At 34.1% G+C, this 17,089-nt stretch overlaps 3 protein-coding genes across 8 annotated transcripts in view; 1 reads left to right on the top strand and 2 right to left on the bottom strand.

The window, feature by feature from the left end:
- The window catches only part of LOC106131809 (5-hydroxytryptamine receptor), a 55,364-nt gene extending 52,123 nt beyond the window's left edge, over positions 1-3,241 (bottom strand). For both annotated transcript variants that reach the window (XM_060954950.1, XM_060954952.1), the window contains exon 1: positions 3,163-3,241. The gene's annotated coding sequence lies outside the window, so the exon portion shown is untranslated. The remainder of the gene's footprint in view (positions 1-3,162) is intronic.
- On the top strand, positions 786-13,038 carry LOC106131919 (sterol O-acyltransferase 1). Of its 5 annotated transcripts, none has more exons than XM_060954948.1 (11): positions 786-803; positions 2,617-2,685; positions 3,629-3,888; positions 5,159-5,310; positions 7,357-7,493; positions 8,300-8,442; positions 10,145-10,274; positions 10,872-11,018; positions 11,430-11,567; positions 11,994-12,171; positions 12,732-13,038. In XM_060954948.1, exons 3-11 carry the CDS (start codon positions 3,638-3,640, stop codon positions 12,887-12,889), a joined length of 1,434 nt encoding a protein of 477 aa, XP_060810931.1. In that variant the 5' UTR covers positions 786-803; positions 2,617-2,685; positions 3,629-3,637; the 3' UTR covers positions 12,890-13,038. The 5 variants fall into 5 exon arrangements, with proteins under 5 accessions (XP_060810931.1, XP_060810930.1, XP_060810929.1 ...); XM_060954947.1 differs by lacking the exon at positions 786-803 and adding an exon at positions 1,995-2,145; XM_060954946.1 differs by lacking the exon at positions 786-803 and adding an exon at positions 1,995-2,145 and having other exon boundaries at positions 2,507-2,685.
- Positions 13,039-13,258: 220 nt separating this feature from the next.
- LOC106131847 (syntenin-1) lies at positions 13,259-16,711 on the bottom strand. The gene is made up of 5 exons (XM_013331077.2): positions 16,499-16,711; positions 16,092-16,334; positions 15,288-15,637; positions 14,667-14,930; positions 13,259-14,545 (listed from the first exon to the last, which is right to left on the bottom strand). The coding sequence occupies exons 2-5, from the start codon at positions 16,311-16,313 to the stop codon at positions 14,497-14,499; spliced, it is 885 nt and encodes a 294-aa protein (XP_013186531.1). The 5' UTR covers positions 16,314-16,334; positions 16,499-16,711; the 3' UTR covers positions 13,259-14,496.
- Positions 16,712-17,089: the final 378 nt, after the last annotated feature.

Genomic DNA, 17,089 nt, shown 5'->3' with positions numbered 1-17,089 from the left:
TTGAACACGGAGACAATAAACTGTAAACGATCATTGTAACAGACTTTCAGCAATGAATATATAAACGCTACTTCTTTTTAACAAATACCTGTACCTTTCCATACTTGAAGTGTTTTTCAACAAATAGCTTCGAAAAGTACACAAGGTTTTCCTTATTCTTTGAATCAAAAAACGTTTGCGCTCAAACGCGGAACGTTCAAAGGCAAAAAGGTATGGTCAGACTTAAATGACATTTTATTGATTCTATTATATTGGAATACCAGTCGGCCATACGACAAATTCATTTCAGCTTTTATTCTGAATAAAATCTTGATACGGCTGGAGACAAAGGGACCCGAACAAACCCTTGATTCCACAATCGCGCTTCCGTCCCCAAATGAATAATTAACTGGAACCCTCTTATTTTCCTATTAAAAACTTATTAATATCGGGAATATTTGAAATGAAAGTTCTGAAGGCCGAAGTTGCCTATAATGTAATTTCACGGTAAAATCGCTTTTACAGATTATGAAACGTACTTTATTATAAGTAAAAAGTTGGTACTTATCTTATTGTAACAAACCGCCTTCGTCTCGAAACATTAATCCTTCTGAGTAACAGTTTAAACAAAAAAAGTTGGTTTTCATGAACTGACTGGAGATGTGTAGAATCCATAAGTTTTGATTCAAAGGCGAGTATATTATCACGACGCTACAGAATACGACACAATATGGTAGCTACTTATAGTATACTGAAATTTAACTTATTAAAATTAGTATTGAGTTCTCTGAAGTTGAGTTGGAGAAGATCCTGAAATTTCCAAGGTAATAGATTTTTTTGTTGAACACGAGCGGACGAAATCTGAAAACCTTTTTCATTATATTTACTTACACTAGAAGTGCAATTGTGATATACATTTGTATTTTGTGCAATGAAGTTTACATAAATGAAAAGTGCCCACCCGGGTTTTCGTAGGGAATGGCGTAGCTAGCAATTACGACACGAAAGTCGTCAATAAAAGATGGCAAATAGACATAAGCAGCTACAATAACCCCAGGGCGTAAGGGCTATCGGCCGGGCACATACGTATTTTGATTTAATCTACGCAATAGTCGCTCATTACGAAAACCTTTGACCATATCTAACCCATATTTGCTATTGATGTCAATTATAAGAACATTAGACACTGGAATTATCTCTTGATAACTCATAATTTACTTTAGAATAAACAAACCCAAACAATCATATTGTAAACTTATTTATGTTTTAAGATGCCAATATTTTAACGTGAATGGTTTATAACTAGAGTCTCTTTTGTATGCCAAGAGTTAGATCCTATAGGCTCCTCTGCAGAGTGGTGAGAATGTAACCGGGACTAAAGCCAGAAGGACTTCCTTCACTTAATTGTAAGAAGAAGTTAAATAATATGACCAAAATTATTCCATACCTGACATTGTACATAAAGGTACCAAGCTTAGATAAGATATCAACCTTTTTGAAATTGTCACATACCTATGTAATTGAATAACATAATCTGTTTCTTAAAGTATTGAAATAAAGATAAATTTTTCGTTTTCTAACCAAAAATACATGTAAAATATTGTATGGTTAATAGTTCATTAATTGAAAATTCTTTCGTATCACATTTTCTTCTAGTGGCTGTAAATTAATTTTTTTTAGAGTTTTAATATAAAACTTAATATAAATCTTTGGGCTTAATATCATTGCTCCTTTTTTTGTAAAAATTTCGCAAATTTTGTAAAGTATGTATGAACTCTTATTATTTGTATGGTAGTAGGTAGGCCAGTATCATATCTATCACGCAGTATCGTATACTTATCGAGTCATTATCCTATAATCTATCCATATCTAACGATTCAGCAAAATATTTTTTATTCTTATCAGTAATTTATCAGAATGTTCTAGTTTTCATTTAATGAAAAGATCACTACTGTAAAAAAATAAATGAATGTGTTTTAGATGATAAATGTGCTAATTAAAATTATTGTAAAACATTTACATTACACATAGTATTTTATAAACTAGAGATTGATTTTTAGTACATACGAGTAGAATCCATAACCGTGAAATTGTTTTATTATCACATTGGTTAATTAACGTAATTTGCCTGAGTATCACAAGGTTTATTATAGGAATTTACCTTAGGTAAACTTATCTTCAGTTAAATTAAATATATATATATATAATAATGTGTAACATATTACCCGCTACAACGTTTATTTTTAGGAATTAATAAATATAGATATGTATCTACTACCTATATTTTCTACAAATGGGGATTTTTGTTATCACCTGTATAATTGTCGTACTACTTTTCTTGGTTTGTATCGCTATAATTTATGAGGGTACCTGCGTTACACAAACGTTTCTAATGAACTAAATCTTGGGCTAACGCCTACAAACAAACTGACAGGCTAGCTTGGAAAGCATTTGTTTATTGTAGTTAGACCAGATATCTCGTGTGAGAGGTTAGTGTGATAGTAACTATGTAATTAATTGCTTTTAGATATCACATTGAGTTGAATAGACATGGTTCATTTCAACGTTACGAACGCTAGAAGACAAGCTCGTAGTACTCTTTGGGAATAAACAAGGTTTATTATATTGTGATTTCAGGATATTGATTACATTACTGCGCCCAAGTATTACTAATTGACCTTTATTATTCAAGGGAGAAACAATCAGGTAAGCCCTTTTTATTTAATCGTTATAAGTACTATTATTGACAAATTAAAAACAAAATCATAATTTGTTTTAATTTGAGTATTTGAAACTAAAGTTAATTTTTTTCTGAATTCATAAATTGCAAATGTTCACGGTCTAATAAATATCTATCGTATATACAGACGCATTGATGCAGGAAAAGGAGATAATACCAAAACCTTAAACCAAAACTATTCACATATTTTTTTTAAGCATGAATAAATATATGTAGGTACATAAAGTAACGCCAATGAGTAAACTAATTTCCTCTCTTCATATTTACTTGAAAATGTGTATGAAAACTGCTTCGTATTTATCAATGAAATGTTCATTGTTTGTTTTTATCAACCATGCATTTTGCGTAATTTGTAAGGTAATGAAACTGTACGGCACTGATTAGTCTGAAACTGGTCTGAAATATCGCAAGTACATATGCTACAGTGTTTAGAATCAACTCACCGAATTTCAACCGCCGTATGTTTTGTTTGTATGTATTTTGAATGCTGTTACACTAAAACTAGCCAATTTATTAATCATCTCGATTAAAATTATCAATTGTGCTAAGTTTTATCAAACTAAGTTCAGTGGTTATAAAAAGACAGACTTATACTTTAACAATTTTAATATTAGTTGGAATATTTGGGGTGGGATTATTGATCCGATATTTTTTTATCAATAACTAGCGCTGAACAGTGATACCCTCGAGGTGGTGCTAATATATGATGAAGTAGGAATAATCAAACATTTAAAATAATAAATAACAATAATAAACTTAATTCCACAGGAAAGATTAGTCCAAGCCACTGAACATTGTTTGTGCTCAGTGGCATTTATTTCCAAAGCACGTTAATCGTAGGGTAAAATCGAGTAGAAATCTACGTTTCTTCAAATTACACATATTTCTAATAAATCGTTTCATTTTCAGAAGGAAACTATGACTGAAAACATACGAAGGCGTGCGAAAGAGTCAAAAAAACAGAATGCTTTTGTGCATGGAAAAGAAAATTCAGATTTGCAGCATGAGAAGGAGAAGCCACCAGATACTGAGTTCATGCTGCGCGAGTCTCCCCTCACCCTACTCTTCGAACATTCCCCTCACGTTAAAGTCATGTACCACATATTTGTGGTTATTCTGATAATTCTCCTGCTGGACACGGTGGTGTACGACCTGATTGAGAAAGGAAAGCAAGTAAAATATTGTTTTATTACATAAATAGTATAACTTTTTAATTATTTGACGAAAAAGCATTCAGTCAACGGGGAAAAAGTCATCGGAAAACAGACTTAGTAAGACTCAAAGCATAAATGGCTGAGGGTCAAACTGGATACGCGCAAATATGTAAGAGAGATAGAGATTGTCAAGTAGTTATTATAGTCAATAAGAATTTCTTAAGCCTGAAACGGAATACTTGATACTGCCCTTTTCCGCAGGAATTTCAGAAGATCACAGAATCTGCATTCCAGATTTCTTGACCTAACAGTATGGGTTGGTTGTTAATGTCAATGTCATTTATTTATTTATTTATGTACACAAAATTATATACAGGAGCATTTATTACAATAATTCTAGTACAAAGGTGCTACTTATTTCAAAAGATATACCTATTACTACTTATTTTATAAGATATATATTGTCAATTAGTGTAATGTCAACTATTCAGTCAGCGTCTTCTTTTTATATAATTTAATTCATATGAACACGTATAGCCCTTGCGGGGTAGACACATCTGGCAGTCTCCAAAGACTGATAGGCCATATTCAGCTGTTAGGTTAGGTCTTTTGACGAAGGCTTCCTCCAACCTCTTCCAGGTCTCTCTGTTACGTGCCTTTACTGTCCAGATTGCACCTGCAACCTATTTAATTTCATCCACCCACATTTTGGGTCTATCTTTTTTTCTGGACAGGCCTCTGGGGTACCAGTGCATTACTGTTTTTGACCATTTGACGGCCTCTGTGGCGCAGCGGTAATACGCTTGTCTGTGACACCGGGGGTCCCGGGTTCGAATCCCGGCCAGGGCATGATGAGAAAAGAACTTTTTCTGATTGGCCTGGGTCTTGGATGTTTATCTATATAAGTATTTATTATAAAATATAGTATCGTTGAGTTAGTATCTCGTAACACAAGTCTCGAACTTACTTCGAGGCTAACTCAATCTGTGTAATTTGTCCCGAAAAAAAAAAAAAAAAAAAAAAAAAAAAAAAAAAAAAAAAAAAAAATTTATCTCTTCCTCTAATTGTATGACCTGCCCATCTCCATTTTAGCCTTTTTATTGATAGTGTGACCAATTTTGTTTTTGTATTTTCACGTATTGTATTCATCCTTATTTTGTCAATCAGTCATACTCCTTTCCATTGAGTTTTGGTATGTCAGAAGTTCCTTTGCTTGATTTTCGGTTGTAGCCCTGGTTTGACATCCATAAGTAAGAACCATAATAAATACTTACTTATTTTCCAGGATAAATGTCGGGTTGAGTGTAGTGGTACATGGGTTCGGTGACATAAAGCGTGGGATCAGATTGTGGTTATTTGCACTAGCGGTGACGCTCACCTTTTATCCCGGCCTGAAGATATACGCCGCCGGGAATAAATATCTGTGCAAAATTCCGGGTAAATATTAAAATTTTATCTAATTCCACAATATATAAAAATAATTAAATACTTAATGTTACAAATTAACTTAGTTGCCCTAAAGACATTCAGGTTTATCGGAAGATTGATCAGGAACCTATGTTGAAAACTTAATTTTGTATCTATGGTGTCATTTCTTAAGTATAAATATATTTTGCTAAATTGTTAGGTTTACATTTTAAAATACACTGGGAAAGTTAGCAGGAAACCTAACTTGGGTCGTCCTTATTTACGTAAATATTTCTAAGTGAGTAGGTACAATTCCCCACGACACGATATATAAATGTAGCAATTAAATTTTATAATGACCATGACCATTTAAAAACATTTTTAAATACCAATATAACAAATACCTAATTAATCGGAATCCCATTGCACTCATTACATATTAGAGATTCACGAAATATGTATACAAAACTATTGGACCGGGAAAACTGCAGAGCCGGAATATTCGGAATCTTGCCAATAATCAATACATACCGAATAACTCTGAGCAAAAATATGAAGATGATGATAGGTAAAAAGTAGATATTTTGTGTTGAATTAGACATTGTGTATTTTTTTTTTTTTTTTGGAAAATATACATTTCCTCAAAAACACTAATAGCGACATTGAAATATATAATTCTTATTAAACTTGATTGCATTTACTTTTCTTTCTTCTTATAACTAGTTAATGATAAAAATGAGTTTCCTTCTGTACTCGGAATAATTTGTGGCCAAATCGCATCATATTTCCCCCTATGTCTTTTATGGAATCAGTCTTTTGTTAGGTACATGCAACAACTGCAACTGGCGCTACTTCCTCGTCCGACCGTTTCCACCAATATAGGATCACTTGTGCCGCAAAACTAAATAAGTAGGTAATAAATAAATAGATAATAAATCGTAGATAAGCACCAAAGCACCTATAATATAAAAAGAAGAAAAATAACATTACCTTCCTTTCAGAGCAAAAGGGTAACGAGCGCAACCCAGGCTTTACTAAAGTAAATTGGCATTTAGATCCTCAAGTACTTAATCGAGACGGGTAAAGGAGGGCATGGCTGAGGGCCCAGTGTGGCTTTAATTTACCTAGGCACTCGTCTCCTCGGGTATCAGAGGGTACAACCCAAGACAAACATAACAATGCCTCACTTAATAATGATACCTACTGAATGGGTTAATATTTTTCTGTTGTGAATAGATTGATCTGCTGTGGCAGTGGCAGTGGCTATCTTAAATTTTACGTTTTAAAACTTAATTGAAATACTATTACCAACAGCTTTCGATTCGGAATAAAGTCATTGTTTTACCGAATTCATTCAAAAATAGGTTCATTCTTTTTTAAGTGAAGTAACTATTTATATAATTATGATTATACTCGTACATAGCAAGTACTTATGCGGTGCAAGATAAATTTAATATTATGTGTGTCTGTTAGATAGTAGGAACCCGATTAATAAGCCGGCCTTATTTCGACACTGTTAAATAATATAGGAAACATTTCCAAACTTTATGTGATTTATTTCAAACCAAGGCGTTTTGACTTTTTACGGAATAGAAGACGCGTCGACGCAAAGTTATAATAGATTCGGAATGGAGTCATTGTTTTACCGAATTCATTCAAAAATAGGTACATTCTTTTTTAAGTGAAGTAACTATTTATTTATGATTATACTCGTACATAGCAAGTACTTATGCGGTGCAAGATAAATTTAATATTATGTGTGTCTGTTAGATAGTAGGAACCCGATTAATAAGCCGACCTTATTTCGACACTGTTAAATAATATAGGAAACATTTCCAAACTTTATGTGATTTATTTCAAACCAAGGCGTTTTGACTTTTTACGGAATAGAAGACGCGTCGACGCAAAGTTATAATAGAAATTTTAATGACGAACTTGTCTTTTGTGAAAAAAACACAGGCTTTAATTTTAAAACAAAAAGTTTGAATTGTTTGTCGCTCAAAGTTTGTCGGACATGATCGGGTCCCTTTCTCCTCCATAATTTCATTTTTATCTGTTTTATCTTCTTCCTTTCAGCGTTGCAGAAAATATGGAAATTTCTAGGTATATTGGGATTGATATCTCTGCAAGCCACGCTTTTGGGCGTGACTATTTGGGATCTAGGAAGAACACATTTAGCAATAGCATCATCTGCTGCAGTTACATTGGAAATGGTGAGAGAAGCCCAAATATATCGTCATTTTATTCAAGCTAATACTTACTCTCTTGCGTATGGCAAACTTAGTGCTTTTAAATGTCAAAATGAAACTACAAAATAGTTTATATCGTTAACTAAAACAGCAAGATTAAAACATACATAATGCGTATGCAATAAACAAAACCTTGCTAAAAACCTCGTTGGTTCACAAAATTAACACGCGGAAAAGCCTTCTTTTTCCGCATGTTACAGAAAAATAGAATACATGGGGCGAATGTAGACATAAAGAGCAAAACATCGTCGAAAGTGAAACGTAACATAAATCACCTGGAACCCTCGTCAGGGCCGGCGGCTAGCGCAATACTAGGCCGGCGCAGGGCCGGCGAGCCTGTAAATAACGTCACAACGGCTGCCGCTGACGAAGCTCCATTACACTCTCACGACCACCTGCCACCTGCCCCCGCTTGCCACCCAACTTAACAATGCCTCTAATTATTCCATCAAAACCTATTTACCCAATCTGTCAAAAAGTCAAAACTTATAATAATGGGAACGTTTGCTTGACACATTTCCAATAAGTACCTACAAGTTATACGCACTTACGAATTGTAAGAAAATTCGGAGCGATTTTCCTTATTTTATGTAGCTTATTCTTAGTGGATTCATAAACTGAGAAAAAAATAAAGGAAACATTGAGTAGGTCTTTTACCAACATTGTACCCATTTATGGATGATCACAATAAGGCACGGCATGTGACGTGATGATAAAATAATCCCTCGTATCGTATTTGACAAATTACTCAACGCTTATAATTTTTTCAGTTTCGATTTTCAATGAAGATTCACGGGATAGCTATGGCATGTATTCCCAGACTGCGAGATGAGCGTACGCCTTTACCTAGCCTGAAGAACTATATTTATTACTTATTTGCCCCAACATTTATATACAGAGATCAATATCCCAGGTAAATATTTATTATCTTATTGATATACAAACGATTAAGAAAATATCGTGAGTGAATGATGTATGATGTCTTGGCAACTACGGAAGCCCAAATTGAGTATGACTCGACACACACTAATATTTTACATACTTTACATACATCAGAGCCAACATTCTTGAGAAAGATAACAAAACCACGTTCACCTGTACCATTGGCTTATTAATGCAATGTGATGGTAAAAGTAAGTCGGTTGACGGATGCTGGGCTTAAATATAATGAGACTTGAGAAACGTGCAGCGTGGGTAGCTGTAGGTACTTACAGTTTCAGTCTTGTCTATTTTAGTGTTATGTCGGTCAGCTTCGTTGCACCTTTAGTATTAAAATATTTAGTTCATTGTTCCTTTTATTCATAAAGTAAATATAAAGGGATGCATACGGAATAATAATAAATCTTTCAATAAACCAGAGTGCATTTTATTAAAAATATAATTTGATAATCTACAAATAAATAAACAATATTTAAGTGGTCTTTTAATTGTTGATATTAACATTATTAACAAGTATTAGTTGATTGTTTTTTTATCACATAACATACCTAAAGTTAAACAGTGGTTCTTGTACCACCTGCTGAGTTTTCTGAAGCTAGTAAAGTTACCTTGACGAACACAAAAGCTGAATAATATATTCAGATTATTATTACAATACAATATCTAAATATTACTTGCAGATTTCTCCGCAACGTTATATTGCCGCTATCCGTCATACAGCACAATATGTTACACTTTAATTATTCTCAACGATATTAATTAGCTTTATTCCTGAACCCTTAATACTTATTACGGAACACCCTTCATTTTGCTAGGCGTTAATCGATGAACGGCGATAATCGGCTTAAATACAATTACAATAGACCAAAGTTAACTGGAATAAACGATCTAGGTATTAGAATAAATACATAACGGCAAAATAACTTTGCTTTGATGCGAGATCACGAATGTGGGACAACTCGGGTAAACAAACTGATTTGGGAATGGGCAGAGCACATTTCTCGAAAAGCTTGATGGCCGACGGTGCCAAAAATTTCTCGAATAAATACCAAGTACTAGAAAGCGCAGCATAAGACGACCGACCGCGGGATGGACCTATGATCTGAGGGGTTAGTGCGAGATTTACTCGATCAAACGCATCGAGTAAGTAAACGCGAATACGAATGGAACTGCCTTTGTGCCATCGCGTTACCACTCAGTGGCGCTGATTGAGTCACATATAAATTCGCGTTTACTTGCTCGACTCATTTGATCGAGTAAAACTCGCACTAACCCCTCTGGTGAAATCCGCGGGGAAACGTTGAAAGTCATTAGGAGACCTATGTTCAGCAGTGGACGTCCTACAGCTGTTATGATGATGATAAAAGTTGGTTTTATATGTGTACTTCCAAAACTTAGTTGTATAGAATTCCCATTCAGTCAGTACTTGTTAGGTAAGGGCTTATGCCATACCAAACACATTTACCTTTAAAGTACAACCATTTGTTTATGGCACACGTGGGGCTCTCAATACAGGAAAGTTCCTATATAAAACGAGCTTACAATTAAATTAAGGTATGTTTAAAATTTTATATTAGTAGAAAGACCAATAGAAATACCTATGTGACAAAGAAGGAAGAGCAAATCAGAAAGTTAGATATTAGAAATAGGTATTTTATTTAAATTTTTAATTTCAGAACAAAGAAGATTAGATGGAGAAGGGTAGTGTTTCATTTCCTGGAAGTAGCTGGGGTCGTTTTCTACAATAGCTTTCTATGGGAGCGATTCATTCTACCTTATTGGTCGGACTACGGTAAGCAAACAAAGGTAAGATGAATCTTATCTTTATTGATTGTAATATTTTCACTTAAGACATACATCAATTATCACGCACATACATATATATTGCATATCCTTGCAGGGTAGACAGAGCCAACATTCTTGAAAAGATGATGATAATGAAGTGGAGATTTTTACGTAAATTAATTTAGATGAACTCTTTCAAGTGACTTTTGATCGTGGATTCAGACGGAACCCAGGTTCCTTGTCAGACGACTCATATATACCGATGTCAAATCCCTCACTTTCAATCACTTAACTTTATACATATTTAAGATACCTAGAACCTCTAGAACTCAGTTTTCTTAGAAAAAACATTTGTCTTACATATACTATTTGTAATTCTAAAACCCATCGTTCTTAAAAAACCAAGACTGATGCAATTTACTACGTACCTACCGTACGGTATGTAAGATGCAGGATGTAACAGTATCTACCGGAAGGAGACTGACTCTCATTAGGTACCTACCACGGGTATCAGAGCAACAACTTTCTCTGTGCCTAACAAAATTTTACTGAACAAATGGTTACTATTTCTAAAAATTATACGTATCCTAATAATTTCTTAAATGAATCCATCTACAGGTAGAGGCGGGCATCATTGTAAGGGGATTGTTTGCCTGCGTGCTCCCAGGCGTGCTTTCCTTCCTGTGCGGATTCTATTGTGTTTTGCACGCGTGGTGTAACGCTTTCGCGGAAATGATGACATTCGGAGACCGCCTTTTCTACGAGGTAATATTGGTTTATGTACCTCCCTAAAATTGTTTCACGAACGATTTTTATGGTTCTATCCGGCATTCTGTACATTTTTATGTAACGGTATGAAACTACATCCGATGAATCGGAAAATTTATTCGGTGGTGAGGAAGTGAATACTTATGAGCATCAAGAATCAGTGTGTACTTACGGAAGTATTGGAGTGAAAATATTTTTGCATTATGTATTTAGAGCATTAGTACATACTATTTTCTCCAACTGCCTACAAGTCTTTCTTAAGGCATCGGTTCGCTAAGGTGAATAAAAAACTGAATAAATAGACGGACTAAACAAACTTTATTCGAATCGTGTAAAGTGATACCTACTGTAATTTCAAGCTAATAATACCTACTTAAACAAATACTTCAAAAATAAAGCCGTTTTCAGGAATGGTGGGTGACGTCACAGTATTCGCGTTACTACCGCGCGTGGAACCGCGTGGTGTACTCCTGGCTTCGGTGCTACATCTACCGTCCGCTTGTGCCACAGGCAGGCAGGGCCGTATCCACATTCTTCGTATTTCTCGTTAGTAGTAGCAGTTATTTTACCTACTTCAAAAATAGATGTCTCTTAATTTTTATCGCTTCTTATCTCTTTCACAGCTATCGTTTTAAAGTTTACTTTAAAACTCCCTGATCCGCGTGAAAGTTATGCTGAACATTAGTACAGGCGTAAAAAAAATTTGGCAAAGATGCCACGATTATCGTAGAAACATCATCCCAAATTCTGTAAGCTATGGTCCCGTAGTAGGTAGGTACTATGTGATACTGGAAGTAATCGAAACAAGACAGAATATGGAATATGTGTAATAAGGTGGATGTTATTAAAAAAATAACTGACTTACCTACTTCACGATCATAGGCAAGCAGAAATTCATAAATTTTCCTTCATAAATTATCATGAATTAGGTATGAAATGGTTCTATAGTGGATTAATTCTTTTTATGCACAGGTGTCAGCTCTGGCGCATGAAGTGATTCTGGCGTTGGCTTTTGGATTCTTCTACCCAGTGCTTCTCTTAGAGTTCGGCGTATTCGGGCTTTTGTTCCTGCCTATCACAGCTTCCACGGGAAAACGATTTCCTAACGCCCTAAACTTATTTATGTGGTTCACTTTCTTCTTTGGAAACGGTAACAGTTATTTATCTACACAAAGCAACGAATTTAAATTCAACGCCATCTAACAAAAATGTGAAGTGAATAAGCACCACCTACAACAAGCATCGAATTAAACGCCACCTCAGAAAGCGAAGAATATTGAATAATATTGCCACCTAAAAAAGAATACAGGTTTTTCGCAAAATCCCACGGGAACTTTAAAGACTCTTATATATACATATGTATAAGCGATATGTCAAGATTAACTTAGTGGATAGCCCATGAAGAGGTAACAAACAAACAAATAGGTATACCTACTTACTTTAGAATTTATAAGTTGGGATTATACTCATACTTACTAGAGGTCTCCTGCGGCTAAGTAAGTAAATCTCTTTTTACACCAAATAAGCTAATTCCAATGCGAAGCATAGAAATAAAGCACAGGCCATAGGAGACCATAAGAATCGGATAATTTTTTTTTTCTATGATAAAGCAGACTTAATTACCAATTAATACCCAAAAACAACTTATTAGTTGTTTTTGGGTATTAATTGGTTTGGTTGGGTATTAATGGTACACATTTTTATCTCTAGGTATTCTCTGGAGCCTATACCCAATGGAATACTTCGCCCGCAAGAATTGTCCACCTTCGAAAGACGACAGTTTCTTCATTCCCAAGTCTTGGTCCTGCCCAGAAGTTGTGCTTAAACCTAACTGGACTTTCCAAAACCCTCTTGACATTATTTATTGAGAAAGTGATTCGAGCAGACTAAATAATGAATAAGAATATAATTAACGTACTATCAGTTGCAAAAGTTCATTAAGTTGGCTTACATTTCCAATGAAAAGTACATATGGATAAAGTAAAAATCTTAATAAACATTATTTTAATACATATAACTTTTGTTTTTATTACAACAAATATAGAAAATAAGTTTTTATATCTGTTCCTTACTAATCTTGATTGTAAATAAACTACTGTTTTTTTTTTATTATAAATATGGAAAAAGTTTCAATTTTTTTAAATTCTAGTTTTAAAATGGAGTAAATCAAATAATGGCTTTTAACGCTCTAGGAGAGAAAAATGAATTTCAATAAGTACCTATAAAATAAATAAAAATTAATAGAAAGATAAGAATTTATTTGCAGTACAAATTTAAATTTAACAACAATAGAGTACAATAAAAAAAGGAGAACAAATCAGTGCAAAAAATTATCTTGTATTGACAACAAACTTAAGACCAATAATGATATTATTTATTTCCTTAACAACTATAATTCTCTTTTTTATAAAAGTACTAAGAGTAGTTTGATAAAAGTACTCTTAAATAATATCTCAAATGTCTACAATGATCGTCAATGGCAACATTCAATATTAGGTATATTTTTATAACTATAAAAATCTATTTAAAATTAATATTATACTTACTTTCAAATGTTTTAACATCAAGGATACATCAGTTGGATAACACATGCAATAATAAGGTAAATAGCAATTTAAAATAAAGAATATAAAACCTACTATACTAAACTAAAAGGCATGTAGAATAGTAATGGAAACATAATCTAATTAAACCTAATTAACCAACTCACACCTGACCTAAAAATCAGTCTCATGAGTCATGTCGCTTTTAGTTCATACTTCAATAATGTGACTAAACACTTTTGGACTGCTTAAATGTGACAAGGTATAATTTATGGCATGAAAATTTTTGGTATATTTAATTTAAAAGCCAATTACAAGAAAATTGGTGAATCCTTAAACTTCACAGCCTTTTTTAACTATTTATTTTAATCTATTGTGGTAATGGACTGGAGGAAACAATTCTACCCCAATAGGTATAGGTTGTTCTCAACTAAATAACTTTAGTTGCATATAACTCAAAGGAGAAAAACTGATAGGACTATTGATATTATATTATACATAGTACTTGGGATACAATAACACTTTTTGTTATCACAGAGACAACACAAAATGATATAAAATAAAAATAAGTTCATGCAATGACTGTATATATGACAGGTCTTATTATGGTGCATAATTCACATTTCTTATAAACCAATCCCACTTGCACACAGACAAACGACAAGACTAGATATGTTTTTTGAATTTGTCTGCCAAAAAATTTCTATTAAATCATAATCCTTACATTACATTAAAAACAATTACAATACTCGCTGTCTTAATTTTAACTATCATTGCACAATTAATTTCTTTATTGAGGAAAAACCCATGTGGTTACTATGAAGAACAAAGGTACTCTGTAAAACATACGAGTAATGTGTAGTGCCAAATTAATTTCAAGTGAGATTATTCAGAGCAATCAGTTTTTAAATCCTCAAAGTAGCCTAGTTTATTTAAGCAGCTGGTGTACGGTCAAGTTCCTTAAAGAGAGAAGATGACATTCTGAAAAAAAGAAAATTAACCTTAGAAGGAATTTGCATACAAATGTAAACTGATACTTGACACTCTAGGGATCAGAACATTGCACAAACATTGCACATACAGGCACAATGCACATACTCACTTGCTTATCATATGTTGATATATATATGATGGAATAATAGTGATGTTTACAACTGTCGGACTGTTGTCAATCACTTTAGATATCTCCTTATCTTTCATGCCCACTACATTAATAGTGTTTATTTCCAGGATCTGGTGATCAGTCAATAAGCCATTACGAGCAGCCGATGAGTCCTTGACAAGACCAACTATCTTGCCATCTTTAAAATGGAAACCAACATGACCAAGGGAATCTTTGTGCAGAGTTACTGTTCTCTCAAAGGGTCTGAAAATAGAATAAAAGTTGTTAAAAACATTATAAAGCCAAGTTTAAGTAATAGCAAGAATGAATTTGCCAAGAAAGTTGAAGTTTAGTCTAATAAATTACTATACAACTATAACAATGGGAATCATCATGTCTTAAATACATATATAATTACAGCTGTTGGTTAAAATCTTATGATGCCCAAATGGTGATAAATTTTACTGACTAACATTATTAAGTCCAATAAACATAAAAAAGATGAATACATATGGTTACTCATTTAAAACAGAACTGGTGTCTGCCCAACATAATAATACACCAAAATCTGAAAGAAGAAAAATTAGTATGTTAATAATATGGAGGTGAAGAGATTTATACCTGTCTCTGACAGCCATGCTAATTCCATTAGCTGGAGCCTTCTTCAAGAGTCCATGACACTGATCCATAGACATTCCCGCAACAGACACGTTATTAATCTCCAGTATTTGATCTCCAAATCTCAAGCCAGCCAATGCCGCCGGGCTGCCAGCAGCAACATAGCACACAAAGACCCCACTGTTCACTGAATGCAATCTCAGCCCGCATTTTCCATCTCTGTCTTTGCATAGCACCACTGGCCTGATAGCTTGGGAAACAATTGCTTTTTGTAAGTTTGTGGATTGAGAAGACAATGGAGCAATTAGGCTGTTGGCTGTCCCAGTAGGTTGGATCAAAGTGCCTGGTTGGACCTTAAATAAAAATCAATGATGTAATAGATACCTACCAAACAATCACTTTGGATGTACCTATTGCTGTCACTGTTGGATACTGCTTTATTTATTATTGACACTATGACAACCTACCTTGTATAATGATTTCTAAAGGCAAATGTATTGGCAAGAAGAAAGACAATGACCTGTAATATTTATTAAAGAATTACAAATAAACATTTTGCTCTAACAAATAAAGTGTATATTTATAAATACATAGTATCTATTAACAATAGAACAGTTCCAATAGTGAGATTGATCCTAGTTATTTTCATTAGTCATCTCAAAAATTGTGGTGACATTAGCTTTTGTATATTGGCCTACTAACTATTACTAAATACCTAATTCCAATAGAAGCAGTAATATTATAAATGGTTCAATCCCAGTTTTTTAGACATTAAAGAAAAAGAATTACTATAATTATTAAACTTACAGTTTGCACTTGGTACTCTGGCATGTTCAGAGCTATAACATCAGCGGAAAGTTCTAACCCCATGTAGTCCCCTAAAGATGGATAAACATGACCCTGGACTGGAGCACTGGGGAGTGCAGCCACATGAGGGGTTCCTTGTGCGGGCGGAACTTGCTGGTGACTCAGCTGTGCCCGAGCCATGCAATCCACTTTCATATCTTCCAATGATGGATATAGCGACATGATTGCGAATATTTACTGTGGCTGTAAGGAATGTAACACGGAAATGGTTATCTAAATAAATTCAGTAAAATAAGGACAGGTGATTCATGTTCTAGCACGTTTTGTAAAAAAGGGTTAGTAATAAGACAAGCAATAGCAAGGTTCACAATGTAGCAAAGATCTAGGTACCTAGGGTAGGTACCTACCAATTTATTAAACAAGGGAGTCCAAGCCTAGACGACCAAACGAAACGTTGTAAAATTAAATAATCCCACTCCAAGCAACTAGAACAAAACTTGCTAGACACAGATGTTAATATACTTGTTTAAAGTGAAAATTTGGAAAACACAAATGTGAGTCACAAAATTTAAAATACAATCACAACAGTTCTACTTATTGCTGGTCTGCTGCTGACGTCACGGTTGCGTTTTGTTTTATGCAGTTTGTTTGTACCTACTTTGTCTTTGCAACATGTAAAGGGCTTTACTCTCTACTCTCATAGATCTGCGACTTGTCGACAGGGACAAAATGCAAATTTTATGACTGACCTGAGAGCTCTTATTATATATAATAAGAACTCTCAGGTCAGCTAATATTTGGCTTGACGTTTCACTCCCGAAATATGGTCATTAAAGTAGTTAATAAGCTTTCTATACAAAATACATACTCATACGCCCGACGATCAGCGACTAGCGGTCGGTCGCTAGTTGTCGATCGATGGCACGCTGCACTGCGGCGTTAAATTATTACACATGTTCAATCCAGTTTGTTTGTCCGAGTCGGTCAGACCTGGGTCG

This window comes from Amyelois transitella, chromosome 5, assembly GCF_032362555.1.
Source record: "Amyelois transitella isolate CPQ chromosome 5, ilAmyTran1.1, whole genome shotgun sequence".
NCBI lineage: Eukaryota > Metazoa > Arthropoda > Insecta > Lepidoptera > Pyralidae > Amyelois > Amyelois transitella.
The sequence above is the reverse complement of the archived record's forward strand: the minus strand, read 5'-3'. Positions and strand labels throughout refer to the sequence as shown.